General features: G+C 40.9%; 2 protein-coding genes across 18 annotated transcripts in view; both read right to left on the reverse strand.

The window, feature by feature from the left end:
• Positions 1 to 15877, reverse strand: part of LOC114429164 (DNA (cytosine-5)-methyltransferase 3A-like) — a 62656-nt gene extending 46779 nt beyond the window's left edge. For 8 of the 9 annotated variants that reach the window (XM_028398039.1, XM_028398046.1, XM_028398044.1 and 5 more), the window contains exons 1-2: positions 5795 to 5975; positions 852 to 1068 (exon numbers count right to left, since the gene is read on the reverse strand). In XM_028398039.1, the coding sequence (XP_028253840.1) occupies positions 852 to 920 (69 nt within the window). In that variant the 5' untranslated portion in view covers positions 921 to 1068; positions 5795 to 5975. Of the gene's footprint in view, positions 1 to 851; positions 1069 to 5794; positions 5976 to 15236 lie in introns of those variants that run through there. The other variant, XM_028398037.1, reaches the window with a different exon arrangement.
• Positions 9403 to 27646, reverse strand: part of LOC114429168 (dystrobrevin beta-like) — a 34074-nt gene continuing 15830 nt past the window's right edge. For 6 of the 9 annotated variants that reach the window (XM_028398049.1, XM_028398057.1, XM_028398056.1 and 3 more), the window contains 13 exons: positions 25056 to 25180; positions 24225 to 24296; positions 23730 to 23807; positions 22777 to 22864; positions 22519 to 22598; positions 21205 to 21318; positions 16864 to 16960; positions 16637 to 16657; positions 16349 to 16502; positions 16062 to 16151; positions 15884 to 15931; positions 11690 to 11722; positions 9403 to 10939 (listed from right to left, as the gene is read on the reverse strand). In XM_028398049.1, coding sequence (XP_028253850.1) covers positions 11715 to 11722; positions 15884 to 15931; positions 16062 to 16151; positions 16349 to 16502; positions 16637 to 16657; positions 16864 to 16960; positions 21205 to 21318; positions 22519 to 22598; positions 22777 to 22864; positions 23730 to 23807; positions 24225 to 24296; positions 25056 to 25180 — 975 coding nt within the window. In that variant the 3' untranslated portion in view covers positions 9403 to 10939; positions 11690 to 11714. The remainder of the gene's footprint in view (positions 10940 to 11689; positions 11723 to 15883; positions 15932 to 16061; positions 16152 to 16348; positions 16503 to 16636; positions 16658 to 16863; positions 16961 to 21204; positions 21319 to 22518; positions 22599 to 22776; positions 22865 to 23729; positions 23808 to 24224; positions 24297 to 25055; positions 25181 to 27646) is intronic. The other 3 variants (XM_028398053.1, XM_028398051.1, XM_028398054.1) reach the window with 3 other exon arrangements.

Raw genomic sequence — 27646 nt, forward strand, 5'->3', positions numbered from 1 at the left:
CCTTTAATAATGCAATACCCCATATGCCCCAAAGAACACTTGTTTTGTAAACAAGCAAATAAAACATAAAGAGTATGTCCTCTTAGCAGTATTGTATAGTATATAGAGTGTGATCTTGTGTGAAAGGGGCTTGTGACTCGTGCACTTACTGTATAACACAGATGGATTGCTTCTACATTGATAAAGCAGGAATTTAAAAAGGAGTCTGTGACACATAGAGCTACTGAAACAATACAAAAAGTACCAGATATTTTTACCACATAACTATATTTAATTAATAAAATAATTGTATGTTGCAATTAACAATTCTATTTCCTTTGTTTAAATGATTTAAAGAAGACAAATCACATTTTATCCTTTGTTGTTGTTGTTTGTAACACATTATTTCCTATAGAGAACTGACACATTCGCTACAACTAGCTAATGAATTATAATATATATATATATATTATAATTAGTGAATAGTGAATATAGTGTAGTGAATATATATATATATATATATATATATATATATATATATATATATATATATATATATATATATATATATATATATATAAACTGTACTGCATGGCATATTAATTGTATATATATTATTTCTTTCCAGTTTTAAATGTACATATTTTCGGGTGTTTTCTGTATTTTGTCCTTCTTTTGTAAGGTAAATTGTGTTACATTGTTGTTTCCTGTACGTATCTTTCTGGCACACTTTTGACTCCATACATGTCACTACATGGCTGCTGTAAAGTGTATTTTATTGCTTGTGGCACAGCTAGTTTCATTCAATTACTATACTGGGGGTATTTTTTATTCTAATTATATTAACATTAACAAAATTATATGTCTCTCACCGCATCATTGGAGATGTTGTTCTCTGGTGTCTGGGGCGGTTCGGCGGCGGCAGGACTGTTGGACGGCATGGCAGGGAGCGGCTCGGTAAAAACCACGTTTACAAAGTATAAAAACGGAGCAAGTCAAAACATGGGAAAGGCCGTCAGAAGCACCAGGTGCAGCCTCATTCAGTGTCGGTCGGTTGAACGATCACTCACTCACTCCTCCCTCTCTCTCCTGTGAGCAATAGGTGAAAAACAAAACACACACACACAGGGTGACATGAGTGGATGTGCAGCAAGACAAAATTTGTCAGATTTGAGTAAGAAATCATTCTCAGTATGTGGCTGACATTTCTCACTTTCTGAGTCAATCCACCTCTCTCCTCACTCCTACACACACACACAAATCCCTAAGGTCAAGGCTGTCCAACAGGTGTGTGTGTGTGTGCTTCTCTACTAACTGGATGGAAGTCCTACGTGTGCAAAAATATTCTGTTTCTGAGCTGCAACATGTTAACTCACACACATATGCAGGTGCCGTCAGTGGAATCTGGTGGAATCAGGGTAGCTTTCTACATAGCTGTCAGAGAATGATTGATGTGGCTAGATAAAATGTCTAGTTTCATTAGACAAAATGGCTGCATTCAGACTGAAGGTAAATGCAGCTAAAATGTTGAGGAACAGGAGACAGAATACACACACACACTGAAGCTGATATGAACCTTTACCATTAATGTAACATATTTTTATAGCTTTTGCTTTGTTTTTACAATCAATAATAGAAAAGGAGAGCAAATTCCAGATTCCACTGTGTAGTCTTTAAACCATATTTGACATCTGAGTAGAATTACCTACATACGTACCTATTTTATGTGCAGGGGTCAAATGAGTGTGCATGTGTGAGTGACCAAGTTAATCTTGTGCACATTCAAGAGGTTGAGAGAGCCGAGTTCTACATGCATGCACATGAGTTAATCTTGTGCGGATACAAGTGAACAAATTACCATTACTGACCAAGGCTGGCTACACAGTAACCATTTTAGGCCCACTTCTGGGTCCTAAAATGGGCCCTGATGGGGCTGCCTCAGATGTAATGCCCATAATAAACAATGAAAGGGAGCATGCCAGGAAGCACCACCAACTGCTGCATATTTTTAAAGGAAAGGATGTAGGCAGGTATAAGTAAACGGGGTTTAAGCTAACAATAGTAGCAGCACATTTTAGTATTGCAAGGTAGCAATAAAATAAATGGTTGTTTACAGTTCTGGATGCGACAACTAGAATAACATCATTCTAGATTCATCCTATAAACTTAAGACCCCACAGAGGACACTGCACTGCTAGCACAGACAGCTGACAATGCCATCCAACATATTTGTCTTTAATCTGAATTGAGTTTGATCGCCTAAGTTTCTGTTAGATATCACATCTGTGCAATCGCTACTGTGAAGATTATATTTTTTGTACACATGAATGAACTGCATCTGAATGATTCAAAACAATGAGGCTGATTCTAGCACGCAGAGTGTTTTAGTGGAGCTTGTACGCCGAGAGGAGGGCAGCTGTGAGAGAAGTGTTCTTTTTGGAGAGCCAGCCATGTGTGACCTTGTACGTACTTGAGCTCATATTGGCTCTCGTTTCATCATCCTCTCATCTCATCTCCCTCATTAACATTTTTCGTTATATAGAAGATTATTTATGACAAAACTAGAGAGCAGAGGCACAAAGGAATGAGGGCACAGGGACGGGTTCGTGACACATTTTCAGTAAAATCCTGATTTAGATTGCTCATGCAGGTTTTTTTTTCTACAGCAGTTTTGGCAGATTGTCAGTACATATGCACATTACATGGGCGTTTACCAACTGCTATTGGCAACACACACTTTAAAATAAGTGGCTTATTATTATTTCACACAAGTACAAAGCCATATGTTATTTCATTTTTGGAAAAACTGTGTGTATGCGATACAAATTAGGTGAAGTGAATGGACTTTTACAGCACAATCAAATGTATAGATACTTTAGTTAGGAACAATTAAATCTACGGTACCTCCCCAGATTCCTCCCGTCACCCTGCATTAACCCCAAACCTGCCATGGATCTAATCTGAGGTGTCAGAATCTGCAGCAAACTTTGAAGTTCTTCAAAAGTTCCTCAAAAGTCCACTTGTGGCTGGCACCAAAAGTGAATGTCCACATTTGCAACAGACATAAACATGTTTACAGCATCATACAAAAGATTTTTTTAAACCATTTCACAGAAGAATCTAAGCATGCAACCAACTACAACAAAGGTATAGCCACTGATTTAAAAAAAAAACAACACAGTGGCACATCAATCTAAAGTCTTTCTTTGTACGTACAGTACAAGAACACACATTAAAACAAATAGTTGAGTTGTTATTTCTACAATATTATTCCACTTCAAAGGCCCTACAGAATGTCAGTTGGCATCCTTCTTATTCCTACTAATACAGGGTGCATTGGGTGGATCCTTTGCAGCCCTACAATCATTGGATCGATTAATAAAATACAGTGAACTGCACAAACTGAATTCTAATGGCCGGACAGTAAATGTAAACATCGAATGCAACATTGATGACTTCTGTTGCTGGGCAACAGAAGCAGCACATCACGATAAACAAGAAGTTTTCCACAGACTAGACCTTGTCCCATTTAATGATTTTTTTTGCAACCTTAGAGGGTTATGAACAGTTTTCGGTGGATGCAGACACAAAATTAGGTTACACATTTTAACATGGAGATCTACGGAGATTGACTAATTTTTTGGAGATATCACAGAAAGGCTATGCAGTGTGCGCAAGCCTAGTACTCAAACAATGCCATCTGCATCCTTTTTTAAAAGTTTGAAGTGTATTTAGCTGGTGTTAATACCTTATAATGGAAAATCAAACGGAGACAGACCAAGCAGTATAGGGGCCTTGGGGGGAAATTTAGCTAGTTACTCATATTTTCTTTGCATTGTGAAAGTATCCTGTTACCTCTAAGAGCCCATTAAGTACAAAAGACTCTCCAGACTCCATATGTGAGCTTCATTTTTTACTAAAACCAAGAAAACCAACCACTTTCCTTCTTCTGACATAATTTCCTGCCACAGGGTTTCTGACATTAAATCAGTGCCTAGACGTCTGACCAGCTCTTTGTGTGATGACAGTTGAGGTCCCAGTTTCACATTGTTATTTCTGCATTTATACACTGCAGTTCAAGAGTGTGTTTTGTCAAAATAGAGCTTAAATGTGATGTTTCAGCGTACCTAAAAGAAACCTAGATCCCAGCAGTGATCTGGATTTGAGCACAGTGTGACTGCAGCCAGTGTGTCTGGCTTTGCTCAAGACGTATTGTACAGTATGTCACTCCTCATGCCGTGGCCTTACATCACCTACTGTAAAGACAACAGGCAGCAAGCCAGCGGAAAGACGGGGTGGAAACTTTGCAGAAATGGGTGTACAGTATCCACCCCTCCACTCCTGGGGGCTCCCTGAAAGGGCTCCAGGCTGCAAGCCAAGTGACTGCTCCAAGTTCTGCGTATTTAGGTCACACACACACACACCTCATGCTCCTATAGCCAGTCTACACTCATTTAAAGTGTTCCAGTGTTCATGTCAGCAGTGGTTTAAATTAGACCATAGTCAAAGGGCCAAGCAAAGCTTGGACTGGTGGGAGGAGAAATGGTTGCAGAGAAAAAGCTTCAGATGTATGTCAAGGTAATGACAGTCAGACAGTGACCATACAGGGAAGTGGAGCAATTACCTTCAAAATAAAAGCATGGAATAAAATAATCTATATTGCAATAGAATTTAATCACAAATCAAGTTATGATCTGTTTTCAGTGAAGGTATGCATATTAAAAAATATATGCAAGATGATCTAAAATTGGGTAACACTATGGTCTAACTATGGTCTGCAAAATTAAATTTTCAAATTACAATATTCACATCGTCAGTATCATAGACAAAAGTACATTTATATAGCCAGCATATTAAAATATTAAGGTCATTTGGGTTGATGAGTCAAAATCCCTGACAGTGTAATTAATGGATTAAGGGTTTTAAGATTTTAGCAAGACGTCTTATACTATCTAACTGGAGAGATGAAAATGAGACGGCTACGTTTAGATCACAATTTACTTAATGACCTAATTTAAAATGAATTTAGAATGTAACAGTTGTAATAGCCTGTTCACAAGCTATTCGACCACATGTAAGATCTGTTATCAAATGAAATAGACGAGTTTAACTAGAGTTCATCAAAGACTTTTATTTTTAAAGTCTGTTCCGGGTGAGTCTAGTCGTTCCCGCTAGCTTGATGAGACCAAGCTGTATGACAATTAATATTGGGAGCGACCTCACGCGGCCTTTACCGGACGGCCTCTTATAAACGTCGTATAATCCCGGCGTGGTGTGTTTGGGGCGGGCAGCCGGTGAGAGGCACGTGTCTGAGTGTGTAGTGACGATAAGCTTTACTGGGTCAGGTAAAAAACACACACGGCTGCGCGTTTCAGACCGAATGCACTCGGTAACCCCGGCAGGCGCGAGTCTGTGCGTTTGCTCGCTCTCGCGGAGACGACGGTTCCGCGCGCTGATGTGTCTGTCTGCATCTGGTGGGTGAAGAGGACGGTGCGCTCCGGTTTAACGTTACCTGCTCGTGTCGTGGGGGGTGGGGGTGGGGGGTGTTGTACGCGCCACCAGCGGACAGAGTTTAACACACATTGGTTATATAACGGCCGTCCGGTGGCTGTGATTTTCCTCCCACTGTACACAAGAACTCCCCAAGTTCACTCGCTCGCTCCGTGTACGAACCGCTCCGTCTTCACGCGCACATCATCTGCTAAAACGGAACCAACGCGCGAGCGATGACTTCAGGAGATGACTGTAGCTAACTTGACTGCTGTAACGGGTGCGGGTGTGCGTTCACGAGCCAAAATGTAATGTTTATATTTACCGTTTCGTCCGTCCCTCAGGCACCCGGACCCTGACGGTCGTCGCTCTCTCTCCTCTCGTTCACTCTTGATCTCTCTCTCCCCCTCTCTCTCTCTCTCTCACACACACACACACACACACACTCTCTCTCTCTCTCTCTCTCTCTCTCTCTCTCTCTCTCTCCCTTCTCGCGCTCTACCGGGTCTTCTCTCTCCGCTGCTGGCTCGCGCTCCCCCGCCTGCCTCTCTCTCTCTCACCCACTCTCTCTCTGGCCTGCTCGCTCCCTCACGAGCCGCAGAGGCTGCCGCACCGGAGAGAAAGTTTCCGCGAGGTCCTAAAGTCTACACTGTACCAACGTGCACGCGAACACGAACAAACCCTCCCGACAGGTGTAGTTCTCACCTAGCTTACATGTAAACTCCTGCAAGTAGCAGGAAGTTTTGCCATGGATACAGTGAGTCCGGTTCTTCGGACTGTTTGGTTACATTTTGGAATAGACCCCCAGTTTTACAGCAGAAACAACATTTTTTGGCAATAAACCCTTGAGAATGAGGTGGTGAATGACTGCACGAAGGCCAGTACAGTTGTGACATCATGGGGGCGAGGGGATATTTGACAATTCAGATGAATATTCAATGCCACTATTTCAACATGCAGTGTCTCCATGTATGATAAATGCTGAAAAAAGGGTCCAGCTTCAATGTGGACATTAACTGGGTTAAATGGCCAGGTGTCCAGCCTGTGGAGCTGTAAATGTCCAGCACAGGTGCACAGAGTGGGAAAGAATGGAACATTAATAAAAGGAGCACCTGCTCATTTTTGACCCCAGGTTAATGTCGAGGCGTGATCATCATCGCTGTGAAGGGTAAGACGAGCTACTGTGTAACAATATACAGTACCGTCTGAGCTCGGTGCCTGACAGCCTGAAGGCATAAAGGTCAGGGTCCAAGCCGAGCTTCAGATTCAAAACCTAAATCTCAAATTTAATAGCTGGAGGACAGATTTTTCTTGTTTTTTTTAGGTGTGCAGAACCTTAGACCTTCTCTACATCTCTCTACCTACACCTTGCAGGTGAATCAAACACACCGGCTAGTTTTCTCATTTGGCCGGTAGGGTTCTTTCAGCTTCCCCTTCTTTTACCACAGGTGAAGCTCAACTATGCTGCGACATGCTGGAACCTGCTGTTTAACTGCTGTGGACACAGAACAAGCAGAAAATGTATATTAGAATACAACTGCAAGTTTGCACTCATTATCTTTACATTGACTCATTTTGGAGTTCATTTAGAGATGAATCACACCATACTAGCCTAGCATAACAGGCTGTGCTGTCCTCCTGTGGCATCTACTACTACAGGAACACTGATTCAGAAGTAGGAAGTACTGTATGCATTATGTGGTGAACCTCAAACCACTTGCATCAATACTAGATGGTTCACACCTAGTATTGATGCACTTCTGTTTTTGCTTTAGACATTGGTGGGGACCTAAGATTCCAACAACTGTTTCGCACTCGCCGTCTCCCATGTGTTTTAGTGCCGCCAACCGACATAGCCACACACATGACAGCAGGGAAAGGCCCAGCCAATCACATGGCATGATCACATGTGTTACGGTAGGACCAGAGCCCTTGATATAACCCAATCAGAATCAGAATATCAAGGGCTTTGGGACAGGAGGATATCTACTGGTAGGGTGCCAGAAAAGAATGGAACTTAACCCTTCCTGCACCCACTGAGAATCTTTTTTTTTTTTTTTTAAAGTTGGGGTTTAAATTATTGGGACAATTTAGTAATTGCTGAACATTGATGGGGACGCGTCATCTCTGTCCATGCTAAAACTACTACTTGGCTTTACTTTTATTGCTGCTTATTTTTAGCCACCTGTTTTAGTGTATGTATTTGATTTTTTAATGTTTCTTTGTTGACCTATAAATCATGTGATAAGCACTTTGGATTGCTCTTACCTGCACAAAAAGTGCTGTACAAATAAAGCTTGATTGATTGATAAATATCCTATTAACTCTTTGAGTGACGACTTAATTCTCTACATAGATCCAGAATCAATTGTTGCTTCAGATCAAAATGTCTTTATATCATTGTAAGGACAAGCCAATTTTGTCTCCAGAAGGGACATTTAAACTCAGTTTGACCTCTGAAGAAGGGAAAGGTGCACTGATCCAAACTCCACAGGGTCATAACTGAGTGTGCTGTGACTATAGGAGGAGGGGTTATTTATAGTGGTCCTGAGGTCACCAACAACAGACAGCCTAAATGAGCTTCATTCAGTCTATACACCCCCCACCTTGCATACGCCCTCTCACAAACACATTATGACCTCTGGAATAAGCTCATGGGAAAAGTGGGAACTGCTCATCCATACAAATGAGGACACTAAATCAAGGAGAGAGTTTGGACATAAAGGAGAAAGATGGGAGTGTGTTGGGTGGGTTTATTTATAGTAACACACATCTTGGATGTGAAACTTTTTTTGGCAGCTTGCAGCTCTTATTTTTCCAACCTAAAATCCCAGCCATTCTTAAAATGACTCAATATTTTTAGGCTTGTAGTCTAAAAATAGGAATGTAGGGTAGAGCTTCCATTGCATGACTGACCTGAAACTTCTTCATTTAAAATCAAACACTCTTTGTCAAATCCTGCTCTTATTCTGTATTTTCCTGTATTCACTGTGGTTTTAGGAGTCTCTGCAAAAATGTCTGGATTTAGAAAAGCTGTATTCCACATGAGGGGAGTCAAGGAATTTTACAAATAGATCGATTTCCAGGAATAATACAGAGTGCGGTTTTCAGCCTGTTTCACAGATTTATAACAGATTTAAGACGTATTTGTTTTGCCAAACTGTAACTCAGACCTCAACAGACCAAGTGCTGAGGTCACGAGAGAGACCAGAGTCAGAGAAGACGGTAAATATTATTTATTGCAGATAAAACACAGATCCACACTCTTCACTCACACCGTCAGCTCCAGCAGGTTCAGAGCAGTAGGTGTTTACAGTTTCATGTCAGGACGCGTCTGTCCATTTTTCTCTCACACACACTTGACACATGAGCTCATTCATTTAAGTCACTCATACAGTCAGTTATTCAGCAGACTGAGAATGTGATCATCCTAGCTGTGAGTGCTCACTAAAACAATGCAACCTGAAGGAGCCAGAACAGGTTTCTAAAACCTGAAATGTGTTGAAAACTTCTTACAGCTGTTGAGTTATTGGTTGATAGAGGCATGTAAAATGCACTCTGCATCAACAGAACTTCAACTTCCACAATCCTCTGCATTTGGCAGAAAGCTTAAAAGAGGTAGCAAAGAGTAGGTAGTAGGAGGAGATTTGGATTGGGCAACTGAATAAATAACTATGTATTTATTAAAAAATTGTGAATTATTTTTTTTTAAATTGGGAGTGTTTACATTATGCCAACTGCACTGTCTTGCACTATACATCTTTTGCACTCTTACTGCATTGTGCCTTCATTTTGTGCCTTCATTTTGTGTGTGCCTCATTGTAGGTACATTTTTTTACACTTTATATTTATCTTTAGTTTTTAGTTATATGTTATATGTTGCGGAGTGAAGAGTAACGCAATTTCGATTCTCTGTATGTCCAGCACATATAGCAGATTTAACAATAAAGCTGACTTTGACTTTTGACTTTTGAGCTCAGCTAAAAAAATAAAAATGTTAAAATGTCCAACTTTACAGCAGAAATGTTTGTATAAAACAACTGGTTTCAGTGTCTGTCTGTGGATAATCCAACCTTTGACAAATGTAGTCTCATGCATTAAGTATATTAAAGCTTGAGTGGATTACTGCTTTAAATAACAGGAGATGTAGATTTAGATCGCCAGCTAACTGCTTATGCAGTCACACATTCACAACTTGTTACACTTACTGCCTTGATTTGATGAAATTAACCAAATTAAAATGATTAATCCTGACATAAAAAGATGGTAGAATGGAAGATGGAAGAAGGTAACAATATTTGTGGAAGATTCTCATCAGCGTGCCTGCACTAACTGTAGGTACAACACATTTGTAATGTTGGGCGAAGTAAGTGCCTATTTCCAACTTTGCTACTCGTTTGCTAAACTGACCCTGTTGAGACCACATTCTCTCTCGCACACACAGACACACACAGTAATCATATATCTTCTCTTTGACTGTAGTCCTACTGCAGTACCAGAATACACAGAAAGGCCTGGACAACCTGAGCTGCTATCATACTGGCACCAACAGCACTAATGTCATCCAGACAGCTCCCCAAGAAGTGAAGCCAAGGATGTACAGACTAAAAGCACAGTCAGACTACAGGGGAAAAAGTGGTCGACAGCTGAAGTCACTGATCATTTTAATGTGAACATTTATGATGGGCGGAGAACAGAAAAGCTGAGCCAGCTCGACTGCATAAAGTTTGGAGTATACGCTCACATTTAGGTCCATTTTATGGACATTTTGGCTTCACTTATGTACAGTTGGTAAGTACGGTTGTTGTTTTAATATATACTCTATGGTTTGAGCACTAGGGCCAGATGGGGCAGGCGTGCTTAATGCAGCAGGAAACGTCCCATTAAAGCTTATTGTCTCAGCAGGGCCTGACTACACTCACATACACAAACACATTTAAACCAAACAATTAAATGGCACAAAAAATTATCAGACCAAAGCAATAAATACTAAGCACACAGTGCCGAAACGTAAAACTTTACAGCTCGCTTCTTGTCTTTTTGACTCTCTTGATTTTCTTCTACTTTCTCAGTCCATGGTTACGTACAAGTATCTTGATCCTGAAACTCTCCTGCACTTCTGTCCTTCACATCTCTCTGTTCCATCCTTCTCACTTTCTCCACCCTCCGGCAGCTCAAAAATCACAGAGCACACACACAAGCACATGCTTACAGTACAAATCAGTAGGTTTCAGATTCCACGTTTAGCTATGCACGATCAAATCACAACAAACCACAGTGACAAGACACACACACACAGAATCACAGCTATACATCAGTAGGGACCCAGCGGTCATTTGGCGTCCAGCATCGTGATTGGTTGATTAGCTGAGGAGCTCTAACTCCCCATTGGCTAATAAAGAATAGTAGAAGATACATATTAATCCCAGCGGGGTCAGTCTTCTTTGGCCTTGATGAAGCATCACTCTGTCTGAGGAGAGAGGAAGAGCAGGATTGATCAGTCAGACAGCCAATCAGAATTTAATGTTTAGAAACATAATAAGGAGAAATACACCCATTTAGTTTCTGGCTGCCAGCTGAGACGAGAAGATGACTGGTTTATGTCTGTATAATAATTATGAAGCAGCAGGCATATTATCACACCATACCATCACACCATGTGCTTTTACACTTCTTAGTCTACACAAACAAACTCGTTAGCTAATTAATTACTGTGATGCTAACTAAGCCCTCACTCTGTAATTTTACCATGGGAAATTAAATTTATATATCCTATATATATATATATATATATATATATATATATATATATAGCCAACAAAGACACATACATACTTTGAAATTTGGTTTCCTCTACCTACGTTTTCCACGTCTTTATGCTAAGCTAAGATTTTGTAAGAAGCAAATAATTTAAAAGGTAACCATCATAATGCCAAAACGTTCATAATTCTGAATTTCTTACTTCAAGAACCAACTACTGTACTTGTTGCAGCTTCTGTCTTTGGTTTATGGTGCAGTTTTTAGTTTGCTACTGCACATAAACAATGTTTGGAGGCCTGTGCCAACAGGTTCAAATGCATAAACAAGTAGTTTGAGTCATCAAGTCATTCGCTGTATTTTCCCATAAAACATGAATGCAGCCTCTTTGTTCTGAAAACAGTCCAGAGTGAGTTTTTATGATTATCATGTAATAAAAAAGGAATCACATGAGAGGACTTACTGTTTTTGTTTGTCCTGCTGTCGTTCTAACCTGCTGAACAGAGAGAATAGATTAGCAGTTAGCTCAGAGAACGGCAGAATAAAGCTAAAACAAGTGCTGTAAGTTTTTGCCAGAAACTGTAAAAAGAAGCAGACGGGTTCTAAGCATAGAAACATAAAACACGACTTACAGTTGGCAGGTGCTCCTAATATTAACTAATTCCAGTGAAATATTTTACAACGGCTGGTCTAACGCAGGATTGGTATTTAAAGTTTAACACTTAACTGTGTTGAATGTTGGGGTGCACCCTGTCCTCCTGTCTGTCTGGCTGTTCAGGGGTCAATGGATAAGTAACGCAGGTTAGTATTCTAATGAGCGTTAGGGCTGAACCCGGGGAGCAGACCAGGAAGTAGTTACACCACTACGACTTCTGCAGGCGGTCCTCTCGTAAAGAGGAGGGGCTCCATAAAGCACGGCTAATGAGATGGCACGGTAATGAAGCTTGCTATGATGCAGGCGGGCGCACCTGGAGAATAAAAGGAGGCCTATAAAAAGAGCGCCAGAGGACGGACAGGCTCAGAAATTACATGCAGGAAAAGATGTTTGTACGAGTGCAGGGAAAGCTGATGAGGGACTTTTCACTGTGCAAAAAAAAAAATTAATTAAATTAAATTTTAAAAAATTAATTTTCTAATCTACCTTTATAAATATAGTCATGTTACATTTTCCCACATGTCCATGTGTGTTGGTTGTATGTTGAAGCATCTCCCCACACATACAGTGCAGAGCAGCACAGATGATGTGAACACTATAAAAGTTAACACTAACTTAAAATAAACAAAAATTCTGAAAGTCAGGCCAGAAATGTGAAACAGTGAGAAACAGACAGCGAAATATGTCAACTTGCAGCACTGTGGTCACACCTGAATGGGCTATGGAGCTTTTGGGTGTATATATACTTTTGCAGGCTGGAACACATTGAAGAGACACGGGGGCCTGAGTTATTGCAATATTTTCATCACTAAAACATCAGGATGTCACTGTCACTGAAAGTGGCCAATTTGATTTTGAAGCTTCCTCCCTTTAGTAGGACTTCCAATCATGTTTTTTTTAAATTGGTTGTTATATACACAATAAAGCAGCATTACATGTGTTATTTCGACAATACTGCAAGCCAGCAAGTGATGGTCAGTATATGAGCTTTAGAATCCCTTTAGGATGAGCATGCAGAGGTGGGTAGTATTACGCATTACATTTACACCGTTACATTTACTTGAGTAACGTTTTGGAAAAAATTTACTCATATGAGTAAATTTAATGTCTGATACTTTTTACTTTTACTTAAATTTGCGAGCAAATAACGCTACTCACTCCGCTACATTGGCCAAACATGGACTCGCTACTCGTTACATGCATCTTTCTGCCTCAGCCAAGTGAAGCAGTGGAAGAATACTTCCCTCTGGGAAGCTGTGACCACCTGACCATGTTCCGCCAATCAAACTAGACCACAGGCTCCGTATGACAAATCAGATGCACCGATGCTGCAATGTGCATGCACACACAAACAAACGGCAGAAGAACTTCTTTCGACAAGAACACATGCAGAAACAGTGTTGGTGGAGTAACGAATTACATGTGACGCCGTTACGTAATTTAATTACAAAATGAACGTATTTGTAATTAGTTACAATACTGGAGAAAAATATGTAATTAAATTACAGTTTCTTTTGGAAATTTCAAGCGTTACAATTTTAATTATATTTGATTTGAACAACTTCCAGAAAAGCTTGAATTATGAATTATTGAATATTTTTAAACTGCATACCAGCAGCCTTCTGATTGGTTCTCTGCAGCTACAGCCCCGCTCACAAGTGCTCACATCGCTTCTCCCTGACTAGAGGCTTGACCTTCTCAACAGCATGAATTCCTCATTAGATTTCAGCTAAATCTACCCTGATTGCGCTAAACTGGCCAAGATAGCTTGAGTGATCCTGTCTCCAGTGTACCTGCAGAACCATTCATTCAAAATTAAGAAAAGTAATTAAAATGTAATCAAATGTAATTAGTTACATTACTTTCATAAAGTAATTAAAATAATTACACTGCTATTACATTTTTAACAAAGTAACTTGTAATTGTAACCAATTACATTTCTAAAGTCATCTTCCCAACACTGTGCAGAAACAGTGACAAACACGAAAATGGCAGAAGCAAGTGCCAGGACAGAAAAAGAGGACCCGACAGAAGACACAAAAAAACAGCTTCCTTATGCGGTGCTTGCTCTGACTTCCAAAACAGACAGACCTTTCGGCGTACAAAAAATTGACATCGAATCTGAGAAAACACGTAGTGGTAATTTTAATGTTTAATGCATTTAACAGCGCATTCATCTGTGCTGCGTACAGCACACAACACTTTACCAGTTGAGGGAGAAGCTAAAAAGGCTAGAGTCATCCTGCAAAGTCTGCAGACCTCTGGTTGATGCCCTTCTCCATGGGATTTAGAAATGTTTTGGAGACCCCATGGAGGACCCTGAGCTGATTGCAGCAGCAATACTACTACCAAGATTTCGAACATCCTGGATAACAGAGGAGAGCATCTGGAAAGCAGGTATTTATGTAGACTTGTTAGGGCCAGAGCACCGAGTGGTGCAAAGGCCCTATTGTAATTGTAATGTTTTTTATTAGGGTCCGAGCACCGAGTGGTGCGAAGACTCTGTTGTATTCGTAGGTGCTATTAATATTAGGGCCTGAGCACCAAGTGGTGGTATTGTAATTGTTGTGTTTATTATTAGGGCCCGAACACGAAACGTGCGAGAGCCCTATTGAAACGCAAGCTTTTTTTATTATACGTCATTCTTCTTCCGGCTCCGGTATCGTGATTTTGCCCCACTGAATGTGCTCAAAAACGTACCAAATCACAAAACGAAAACCGCGACTTCACACTGTCGCCATTAGCGGGCATGGCTTCATTCATCTGCAGTGCCCCCTAAAGAGTGAAAATATTCACCGCAAGTGCTACAGACCTGAAACACGCTACACTGATGTATCGCCTCGTGATAAGAAAAAAAACCTCTTGGACAAAAATTCCACGATGTACAGGAAGTCCGCCATTTTTAAAAAACCACGCCTTGTTCCAATTTACACTCCCCGCACTTTTGCGAACTCCTCCTAGGGGAATTGCTTGATACGGCTGAAAATTGGTGCGCTCGCCCTTAAGGGGTCTGCTTATAACTTCGCCGTACATCATCCTAACGTCCTCCAATTTTTTTGACGTCATAATGGTTCGTCCCCAGACACGTCTGCATGCACATGAGTCACCTGCACAGTGCCACCTACAGGAAACCGGAAGTAACTGCTTCTTGACAATTTTTCCAAAATCCTTGCCTGCGTCTCCAGCCTGCGAGAGACTTTTTAGTCATGCCATGCTCCTGTTTACTGCTAAACGATGACAGCTTTACAGCAAGAATCTGAGAGCCAGCTATTGTTGAAGCTTAACCATCAGTTCAGTGATTCTTTAGGACAGAACAAGCACCACACATGCACAGAACCCACTCACTTTGTCATACACACCCCTACACACACACACATAATGTCTTCTGTTGTGTCCTCTTGTTCATTTGCTGAACAGTGTTCTAATTGTGGTTGATTGAAGGACAAGGAAGGAAGGACAATTGTTTTGTGACTTTAAATAGTCTAGGTTCTCACAAACTACATACAAAATGTATGTTCTTTTTTTGTTGTTGTATAAAATACATTTGGAAACTGGAATGTTTTAAAACTTCTGCAATACAATTATTTAAGTTATTTGGAAAGATGTAAGATTAGTTTTGCTCATTATTTAAGTTTTGATACAAAATTACCAGTCTGCTGGCAACGATTTGCACATTTTTTACTTTTACCTGATTACGATAAAAGTACAATAATAACAATACATATATAAGGAATAAATATGATGTTACTCAAACATTTACTCAGTACTTCAGTAGTTTTTTCACCTAGTACTTTTTTACTCTTACTTGAGTACATATTTGGAGGTCTACTTTTTACTTTTACGTGAGTAAAATTATTTTAAAGTAACTATACTCTTACTTGAGTAAACTATTTGGCTACTCTACCCACCTCTGTGAGCATGTTAGTGTGAAGTTTTGCCAGTAAAGTAAGTAAAGAAGAAGAAGAAGAATATAGTGGATAAGACATGCGAGAGTGAATTCACCTCTGTCCTTTCCATTCAGCAGTCTCTCCTCCTCCTCCCGACCATCATCTAATCAGAAAGCAGAGGAGAATGTCAACAAATGAACATGTTAAACCTAATCCAGCATTTCTTCACAGCAAGATGAGGCTTCAAGTTTCTCTTTATACGTTAAAAAGACATGGCCAAATATTGGAGGTACCAGAGTGGAGCTCTTTGACCAGTGACGACACAGTGTTGGTAATGGAGTCAGCCGCAACGAGGAGGTCGTTCCTCAGGTTTCTTCTTGGGCCTGGAGGGAAGACAGCATTTTTTTTAAAATGTTGATACACTACTTTACGGTCATCTAATTTTTTACCATCACACAAAATGTAAGTAAAGCTGCAGCAGAGGACACTCTTTAAAATACACAGCTCTTTTCTTCCATGTAAAAGACACACAACTGTAAGTTTATTATATATTTATACTATACACAAATTCCAGTCTTACCTTGAGCAAAGGCCTCTTGCACATCCCCACCCACCCCAGCAAGGGAATCTTGAGGGGGATACATGTGAGTCTGGGGAGAAGCGGCACCTACAGAGCGGACGGTTGATGGGCTCGGCCGGGAAGGAGAGACGTGAGAAGAGCCAGCTGCCTGCGCCTATGAGATGAAATCATGAGGTTGTTATGCCTCATTTAGGACCTTCAGAATCCACTAAAAAATATCATCTCTAAGTTCCAGCTAGAAAGGTGAAGCCCTGTCCTTCTTGTTTTCCAGCGTGTGTCCAAACTTACTGCCTGTCGCTGTTCCTCATCCTACATGGGCACATTGTGGGCAACAGGAAGGAAAGGATGGAAAAGAAGATGTCAGATACAGCCAGAGCTCGGTTATAAAAGGAGGTAATCATAGAGGAAAGAGAGGCATGGACAGAATCAGGGAGATGTGAGGAAAGGGGGGGAAACTTTGCCCTCTAGTGTGTGACAACACAAACATGCTGAAGACATTATCTAATGTGTGTCACCTTGAGCAGCTTCATCAGTCCCTCTAGCTGCACCATCAGCTCCCTCCTGCTCTCTTGCAGAGACGACATCCTTTGCTCCAGTTCATCTTTCCTCTGTCTGCAACACATATCAAACCCACACTCCATTACTGACACACTACAGGAGGAGGCAGGAGTAAAAGTGCACAAAAAAAGTAAAATAGAATTCACATAACGCATCTTCAGAGCCAGCTGAAATCTTTAGTAAATCTTCACCATGGTTAATCAAAATAAATGTGATGTTACTGAAGGTGTCTGAGCAGAGTTCTGTGGATATGCATCACCCATCACTAGCTACATCAGCACCTGTGGTGATAACATTGTCCCCACCCAGTGCTGCAAAATATTTCCTAATCAGAAACCCTGGATGACCTGTGAGGTACGCTCTATGCTACATGCGCGCTTCACTGCATTCAACTCTGGTGATGTTGAAGCCTACAAAAAGGCCAGATATGATCTACGTAGAGCCATCGGGGAAACCAAGAGGCAGTACAGACTGAAGCTGGAGGGATACTACAACAACTCAGACTCCCGGAGCATGTGACAGGGCCTACGTCACATCACAGACTTCCAGCAGAGGAGCAGTATGGTCACAGACAGCCACAGAACACTACAGATGAGCTGAATAAGTTCTACGCTCGCTTCGACACCCTCAACACCAACCAGCACAGAGGGATTCTACCAGCAGAGGCAGCACAGAGCTCTTCACTCACTCTGACTTCAACTGAGGTGTGCAGGACTCTGATGAGGACAAACCCCTGAAAAGCAGCTGGCCCTGACAACATCCCTGGCCATGCTTTGAGGGCCTGCTCTTCAGAGCTGGCTGAGGTTTTTACAGACATTTTCAATTTGTCTCTCTCTCAGTCATCTGTGCCCACATGCTTTAAGACCACCAAGAAACCACCCACCCCAAGAAAAAACAAAATAACCTGTTTGAATGACTATCGCCCTTACTTCTATTGTTATGAAGTGTTTTGAGAGGATAGTCATGTCCCACACACGTTTATAGATTACAGCTCAGTATTTAACACTGTCATTCCCTTCACACTGGCTGAAAAGCTCTTCACTCTTGGACTGACATCCCCCCCTCTGCCGCTGGGTCCAGGACTTCCTCACAGACAGACCCCAGACTGTCAGAGTTGGTGCCAGGGCATCAGCCACAAAGACTGTGAGCATAGGAACCCCCCAAGGCTGTGTGCTCAGTCCATTGCTGTACACCCTCTTCCCCTACAATCACTGGAGGAGATGAGGCAGCCTACAGGCAAGAGGTGGCTCAGTTGGTGTCCTGGTGCCAGGAAAATAATCTCTCCTTAAATGCTGAGAAGACTAAGGAGATGATTATTGACCCAAGGAAGAGGAGAGACCAGCACGCCCCACTTTACATCCACGAGGCCCAGGTAGAGAGGGAGAAAACTCCTCGGTACCCACATCAGTGAGGATCTCACCTGGGTACACAACACACGGCAGATCATCAAGAAGGCTCAACAGAGACTCTTCTTTCTCAGGAAGCTGAGAAAATTTGGATTACCCTCCAAAGTCCTCAGCAACTTCTACAGATGCACAGTGGACAGTGTCCTGACAAACTCCATCACAGTCTGGTATGGGAACTGCACCATTCAGGACAGGAAGGCTCTCCAGTGTGTCATTAAAACGGCACAATTCATCTGTGGAGCAGCTTTCCCACCTCTACAGGACATCTACAATGCCCGGGTCACAAAGAGGGCCCACAACATCATCAAAGACCGCACTCACCCACAGCACACACTGTTCACACTCCTGCCGTCAGGCAGACGCTTCAGGGGTGTGAAAGCAAGGACAACAAGACTAAAAAACAGTTTCTATCCGCAGGCCATCAGGCTGCTGAACACTGACTGAACATTTATGTAACATCATTGCCACAATGCAAAAATTGCACATATTTGTTTTTGCATGTACAATCTGTTAACATAATTGCACACTCTAAATGTACTACCTCAAACAATAATACATAAACAATGCACCTTAAACACTGGTAACACTTTACCCTCTGTACATAGAACTGCACATTTTCCTTTCTTTTGTTCTTGTTGCTTGTTCTTATTTTTATTCTTATGACTTAATATAAGTCTGTCTTTTATCTTAGTTTAGTTGTGTACAAAGTCATGCGAAGGGAACTCTTAAAGTAAGAATTTCATTGCTCAGAGTAACTGTAAAGTGCTGTGCATTTGACAATAAACTTCTTGAATCTTGAGTATCAGTCTCTAATGACTGTAAAAAAGAAGCCCTGGTTTAAGACATGATCCATTTAAGGAGCAAAAGGATGTCTTCTTTGTTAAAATAACGTTTTTTGAACCTCCATGCAAGTGGCCCTCGTGCACAAACCTCTGGATCCTCCTCAAAAACAGCAGGCTATCTCTGAATCTGCTTCTCATCTGGCCCAAGGAGTCTTAGGGCACAGCCTGCTGACAGTTGGTCATTTGGAGTTTCTGTGCCAGTGTAGTGTTATTAGATCATGTCATGGATCGTGTTAGTTGTCTCCTGTGTGGTGACAGGGTCACCTTCAAGGTTATCTCTGTCAACTGAAAGTGCATACCGTATTCTGCACACTTGGGAAAAGTACTAGTCGATATTAAGTTACACATTTTCTAGAACAAGCATGTGTTTGTACACTGGACTGTTTAAGAAAAAAAAAGCAGAAGTCTGGACCAATCAATAAAACACTGACAACACTGTCAACTGTCTTGTCTTTTCACTTGACAAAATGCTCTGTATCAGCACTCCTTTCAAACTATTTCTAGGAAATAAAGATTTAACAGTCAGCATATATATACACAAACACAGAGAGGTGTTTACACTCTTTTTTCCAAACAGTATGTGGTCTGGATGCAACATTAAAGCAGGAGCATGGCTTTTGTCCTCATTCTCTGGATAACCCTTTATATGGTAAGATAAATGAGTAAATAAACAACTAAAACAATCTGTGAGTCACTGTGAAATCAGCTTTGTGCTCTTATGGTCCTAGTGCAAAGCTTTAACAGTGGGTGCTGTATTATCCAAGGCGACATGTTGTGTTTAATCTGTGCTGGGAATGAAACAGATTCCCATGACTTGTAAGAGTCACACCAGATGGTGATATTACTAGCAATGACAATATGGATAATTAATAACAGCTACAGAGAACTGCACTGAATTCTGGATTAGCAATCAGGTGTTTATATATTGTTGACACAACACAACACAAACCACATGCTCATTCATATTGTTAAGTCAGAGTCATGTCGATGTGCCACACAAAGCCTCTAAAGAATATGCCTGCTTGTGCATCACTTTAATTTGACTCCGTAAACTGTGATGCTAAAGTTTGCTTCCTTAATCCAGATGATAATTGTTAAATATTTTTAGATTCGGTGATGCTTAAGCAGAGACCGAGGAAGAAGGTGAGGATGATCCTCTGCATGTGCACAGCATCCACAAGCACACACATTGATTTGTTTTGTCTTTGTTTTTAATGTGTGTGTGTTTTGCAAATAGGGATCCAGACCCAGATGTGGAAGTTGCTGGAAGAAAAAAAAAATTAATATTTAATTTGGTGACTTAATAAATCCCATTTCATAAAGTCTCTCAGCTCGTTCTCCACATCTAAATCTGAAAAGGTGGTTAATGATGCTTGTCTGCATTGATGTAATTCACATGAAATTAAAAATCTTAACCACTTGCCCGAAGGACACACACCTTAAATACACCATTTGTTACTTCAAATACTTTTAATTTGGGCATCCCACAATGGTTGAATTGCAGCAGACAAAAATTTTCTGCTACTGTGTATCACTGAGAAAGATTTTCTGCTTAATCTGCGTGATTGCTGCAAATGCAGCTCATATCTGGGATAAATCAGTAACAACCACCTCTCATAAGCAGAACTGTTTTTGCTTCATGTCAAGGACACAGCGGCGAAATTCATTCTAAGCCCCCCCACCAGCCCGCCCACCCCACCCCCCTCTACTTTTTCTTGCAGTTTTTGTTTTTACTGAAAAGCATAAACATGTTGGAAGTGATTTCTAGTTTGTCTTTTTTTGAGCAAAACACGCCATCTGTCAAAGCCATCTGCCAGAAAGAACTCTCCTTCTGTGCTGCAAAACAACACAGCAAATTTTCCGCCAGTTCTGACCCAATGCTGTGAAGGCAGAACACACAATACAGAAACTACAAAAAGTTTAGCTTTTTAACACAGCTTTTTTGTGGGTTTTCCAAAGGCTTTAAAGAAAACACAAAAGAATCCATCATCACAGAGTGTATACAGAGAGGAGGTTTCTGCACAAGTCCTCTGATGGCGTCTGTGTTTACCTGAGCAAGCGGAGCTCGGCTAGCAGAGTGGGGTTGGTGCTTCCCTTGTCTGGGCTGGGCTGGCATGCTGCGTCATGCTCTGTGCGGAGACGTTTGATCTCTGCCAAGATCTCTCTGGGAAATGAAAAACACACTGGTCAGCTAAAGGCCTGGGCAATGATATGTGAGTGAGCAGATTGTGAAAAGACACAGCCAAGAACACACACTTCTGCAGGTTCCTTTAGAAGATATGATTTAGTGAACATATCCAACATAAGAACACACAGGTTGATAACCACATTATAGTTGTATCTTATTTAAAGACTTATTGAAAATATTTTCTTTCTGCAGAGGAAATGGCCATCACTACAAAACATTATTATAGTTAACAAGTAAAGATTTTTTTAATGCTGGGATGAGATTACAGCATTAAAAGTGAAAATTAAAGCTGCAAGCAGCATTGCGGGCCCTCGCACACCTTGCGATTCGCGGGGCTATCGCAGTTTCCTGTCCTATGCTCTCCTCTCCTCTCGAACAAAAACATGTTTAAAAGAGAAATTTCCTGCTGCCAGTAGGTGGTGTTATGACTGTATTATCCTATTAGCATATATATCTGTTCAGACTCGGGTCCATAGCAGTACTGTAAGATTTTGTCCACATTGCATGAAGTATGTTGGTGGTACTGCAAAAAATGCGAGTTTTTTTGTAATGGCGAATGGTCAACTTTGAGGGCCCGGCCGTGAAACTTTTGAAAGAGTTTTGGAATGCATCTATTCCCTATGGTGTCCTGAGTGGACACAGTGAATTTCAGATCAATTGGATAAGGTATGCGAGGCGTGAAAAGTTTTGTAGGAGTGTCAGAAATCACCTTTTGTGCACCTTGGGGTGATACATATGTGTGCCAATTTGCACGATCCTGTGTCAAACTGGCCAGAGGGGCTACGCGTAGGGGGCGCTATAGAGCCATTTTACCATGTAAGTTTCAAAAGTGAGCAAATTTCAAAATTTTTCAGGCAAATTAATTTTTCTACCAAGTTTGGTGAGTTTTGGGGCATGTTAAGTTTCTTTGTAGAGTGGGACAGGAGTAGTACATTCTTTATTTGAGACCTTCCATTAACCCTCCTATTTGCTAGTTTCCTTAAAAAGATCTGCCACTGTTTGAGGGAAGTGGTACAATTAAATGATCGTCATTTTTGTATAAATTTGAAACCGGATATATTTGATGTGTCTACACTTCAGTTTTAATCCGATGAAATATTACAAAGTTGCATAATTCGTCCATTTGATCTGTGTTTTGTCAAAGAACTGTGCCGTAGAGTCTCCACACATTGCTACCTGTTTTTACACTCCAGCTGAGCAATGAGCTCTCTCTTCTGTTTGTTCACATCGAAGTTAATGCTTCTGGTTGGGATCACCTGAAAGGCACAGAAAAAAGGGTGCTGACTGTGGGTTGATGATTTGTCATATAAGAACCACACAAAGCTATTGTTATTATATTTAACTATTATATATATTTATATTCTCTTTCTTGCTCTGTGCTTATATAACCTGTATATTTTAAATATTAGCAGTTAAGAGATGGGTGTGACTCACTCCTGTGCTGTCAGTCTCAGCCAGACGGGAGGTGTAGCGAGCGATCAGTTTGTGCTCTTCATCTTGCCTGCTAGGACTGTCCAGGCTACTGGAACATAAAATCAGATTAATGACATTCACACAGCTAGAGGCTGTATAGAGGAACAGAATAGCATTTCACAATTTATCTCTCTAAGGTTTTTATGTAATGTATAAATGAAAAGTTAAGTCCATGATGACACATTACAGCACATACTTAGGCTCATACTGATACCTTTTGGAAGGTATCAGTATGTTAAAGACCAACACTGTGGGTTTACAGGGGGTAGACACAATGTGCTTGTGTTGGTTCTTATATGTTCTGTTCTTTCAAATTAAAGGGTAAATTTAAAAAACCTTAAGTGCAGCAGCTTTTTCTTTGTAACCTTGTCCAGATCTGTGCCTTGCCACAATTCTGTCTCTGAGCTCTTCAGGCAGTTCCTTTGACCTCATGATCCTCATGTGCTCTAACATGCACTGTGAGCTGTAAGGTCTTATACAGACAAGTGTGTGGCTTTCCTAATCAAGTCCAATCACTATCATCAAAGACAGCTGGACTCAACTGAAGGTGTAGAAACATCTCAAGGATGATCAGAAGAAATATACAGGACCGGAGTTCAATATAGTGTCACAGCAAAGGCTCTGAATACTTAGAACCTTGTCATATTCCACTTTTTCTTTTTAATACATCTGCAAAAATGTCAACAATTCTGTGTTTTTCTGTCGATATGCGGTGCTGTGTGTACATTATTGAGGAAAAAATGAACTTAAATGCTTTTAGCAAATGGCTGCAATTTAACAAAGAGTGAATACTTTCCGTATTCACTGTAACTGTACTGCACTTTGCTTGCCTCCCTACACCCACATTAAACCCCTTATACAACCTTCTGCCCTGCTGTGCTCTCTCTCTCTCTCTCTCTCTCTCTATCTCTCACCGTGGGCTGCTTTGGAGGCGATTCACATATGCCGCAATCAGAGCGTGCTCCTCATTCATACGCTGTGCTGCTGCCAAACTGGAGGGACAGAAAAACAGACATAAGATGACTTTTACTTCTACTATTATCTCATGTCTATCTCAATATTTTTAACAGGATTGTATGTTTTTTAATCAGTTATTTGGTGCATGAAAAAATGGTAATAGAGTATTGACATTACTAAAAAAATAAAAAACATGCATTTTTTTAACCTGATAATACATTTTTAATTATATAAACAGTCACACATCCCAATAGTCATAAAACCAAAAAAGATGGAATTTACAAGGTAATAGCAATGACTTAACAATTATCTGAAAAAAATATCTTCTTCCAGAAAAGAAACTAAAGTCTGGGTTGCTGTACAGTGTTGAATGTTTGTGTACTAATTTACAAGAAATAAATAATTTAGTGTATTATTAAGCCCCATTGGCCTCATTTGAGGTGGTACTTTACCTCTTGGAGGACTCAGGCAATGGTGAAGACAGCAACATGGCCTCACTGTTGTTCCCTAAAGGTTTGGAGGGGCTGCAAATACACACAGATTAAATATAATCAACAGCGTAAACAAATACTGAGAAATACAACATAAAATATTTTAACCACAAAGGCCTTCCTACCAGAAGACACACATCCTTGCACTCACACACTCTCACATGGTTTTTGTGTGCAATCATGCAATAGTGAATCGTAATGAGCAAACACAGACAGGCCAAAGATCACCAGAGGGAGAAAGAATGTAGATCCAGGGGGTAAAAAAAAAATAATTTATAAAAAAAATTGGTTTGAAAGAGAAACAGAAATGAAATCGCTGTAAGCATACTCACATCAGTGCTAAGTTCTGTGTGCTGGGCTCAATATAAGGCTAATGCCTGCAGGTCTGTAATGACCCGCTCTGCTGCAGTTTGGAAAAATCAAACGTGCAGATTCACCACAGGAGGCGGAGCAACCGAACTGTTTGACTGCAGAGGTGGGACTTTTATTTCATTCATGTTATCTCTGTGAATGGAACTGCACAGATGATAGCAGGGCAGCGTTTTGTACTAGAAATGATCACTAGTAGTAGATGTCTTACTGTCTTTGATTAAAAGTAAAGAGTTTCACTGTCAAACATTAACAGCTACAACAAAAGCCCTTTAACTTCTCTGGTGCTTTGTAGCCTTTATACTTACGTTAGTAGCTTCAATGACTTTACAAATACTGATTAGAGAATATAAATTTAACTTATTTTGTTCTAATATTCAAACATTCGGCTGAAAAACAGACAAATCCAGAGTCAAATCATACACTATGTTGGCGAGGTTGAGGGTCCTCTCCGGTTCCTCTGAGTAAATTGGGTGGGAGGGCTCCCTGGATGACACACAGCCCAGAGTCCTGCTGAGGGCTAGGCCAAGCTTCGACGCTGGAGACTTCTGTACACAAATACACATAAATAATAATTATTTCAAAAAATATAAAAAATAAAATCATATTCAAACAAAGTCAAAGTTCATCAATCATGATGTAAAGAAGAAATATAAGTAGGAATTAAAGCTGCAAGCAGCGATGACAGGCCCTCGGACTCCTTGCGGTCCGCGGGACCAGCAGCCACCGACTCCCCTATCCCCCCACATCCTCTCCTACCCCGGTACCAACAGGAGCTGTGGTCTGCAGGCCAGAAGAGGACACCAAGACACACATATACAAAATACAGGGCCTCCGGCCAGTAGGTGGCGCAATGACTGTAGCCTATCAGCATATCGATCTGTGCAGTCAGATGTTCAGCATGACTGTAAAGTTTCATCCACATAGGATGAAGTATGAGGGAGGTACAGCCACAAAAACATCCTGTTTCCTGTGCGTTGGTGAAGGGTCAACTTCGTGGCGGTGCCACAGTCAGACCATATGACGAAGTGCTGCGTTTTTGAACTTTTGGTCCCTAATGCCTTAAGAGTAACCAGACCGATTTGCAGGTGGACTGGACAAATCCCCTAGGTGGAGTTCGTAAAAGTGCAAGGAGTGAAAAATGCAAAATGGCGCAGTTTTTTCAAAATGGCGGACTTCCTGTGCATTTTAGAGGATACCTCCAAGAGACTTTTTTCTCGTCTAGAGGTGATAAATATGCGTACCGATTTTCACGTCTGTAGGGAAATGGGGAATTTGTGTGATGAAACCAAACAAATTCACAGGACTCTACTGTTACCACAAGATAAAGCAACAAAAAATGAAGTGTGGTTCAAAGCAAAATTGCTGAGTGTTAATGATTTTATTGCTGAGGTGAACAGGTGGTTGTCTAATACTCAAATTGTTCCTCCTACTGACAATGGTGACCATGTTATTGAAGGTTTGGGTAATAATGGTAAAGATGAAGTGTGTGTTGAACCACATGACAGTATTTCAAATGTGTTGACAAATCTTCTAAATCATCTAATAAACAATCAAGTCACAAAAGTTCCAGAAGTAGCAAATCTAGTACTTCTTCTGCACGCATTAAAGCAGAGGCAGAAAAGGCTGCACCCCTAGCCCGTGCTGCTGCATTAAAAGAAAAACATGCTCTAGAAGAACAGGAAGGTCTACTAAGGAGGAGCCTACACTCAGAGCAACTTTGGATCCTCTGCATGGTCAAGCAACATAAGTCGATCAAAACCCTCTTCCCTCTCAGTATAACAATCAACCTTCAGTAGATCTCTACAGCTTGCTACAACAACAAAACAAAATAACAACACTCCTTGTGCAAGCTCAAACTTCTCATTTTCTTCCACATAGAGAAATCCCATTTTTTCCTCTGGAGTTTCAAACATTTATAAAAGCTTTCGAGTACTGCGTAGAAGCAAAAACCAACAATAAAGGAGATTGTTTGTACTACCTGGAGCAATTCACCAGAGGGCCACCAAGAGATGTGGTACGCAGCTACCTTCATATGGTTACTGAGAAAGCAACTGCTTGGCTGTGATGTAGCCTTAAAGAACATTTTGGAAACGGCTTAAAGGTTACAGCAGCATACATGGACAAAATCACCGGCCCAACTAAGTAAGAAAAGAAAACAGTTGCGAACTGCAAATATTGATGTTGATGGATCATCACCTGTAGATGTGCAAATAGAGATGCAAGCACTTAGATCTTCATTAGGAAGTCAAAAGATGGTGCTGGACGATCTCTTAGATGCTGAAACATCAATAATTTCTTTCTGTCAGCGAAAAAGATTTCCCAACGAAATTGCTGCATTGAACAACAAATCGGAAATAAAAAGGAGTAGCAGCATCTACAAACTGGATCCAAGTTTGCATGAAGGGATGCTTAGAGTAGGAGGACGACTGAATAGAGCAGCTATGCCTGAATTTGCGAAGCATCCTCTCATCTTAGCCAAGGATCAGCATATCTCCGACCTCATTCTTCGCCATTTTCATGAACAGTTGGGTCATGGAGGAAGAAATCAAGTACTTTCTGCCGTAAGGAAGAAATATTGGACAACAAAGGCTAATTCTGTGTGAGGAGAATAATAACAAGTTGCAGATTCTGCAGGTGTCATCAAGGAAAAGCTGGTGAACATAAAATGGCAGATTTGCCTACAGAGAGAGTTGTTGCCGAGCTTCCTCCATTCACAAACGTCGGTGTGGATTATTTTGGTCCTGTGGACGTAAAAAGGGGACGTAGCATCATAGAGCGTTACGGAGTAATCTTCACATGTATGACAAGTTGGGCCATTCATTTATAAGTGGCTTACTCCCTTGACACAAGTTCATGCATTAACGCTTTACGACGATTAATTTGCCGACGAGGTCAAGTTTCTCACATGAGGTCAGATCATGGGACAAACTTCGTGGGAGCAGACAGAGAGCTAAGAGAGGTCTTAGCTTCTCTAAATCAAAACCAAATTGAAAAGGCACTGGCACAGAGGG

The sequence above is a fragment of the Parambassis ranga genome, chromosome 24, assembly GCF_900634625.1.
Source record: "Parambassis ranga chromosome 24, fParRan2.1, whole genome shotgun sequence".
Classification (NCBI taxonomy): domain Eukaryota; kingdom Metazoa; phylum Chordata; class Actinopteri; family Ambassidae; genus Parambassis; species Parambassis ranga.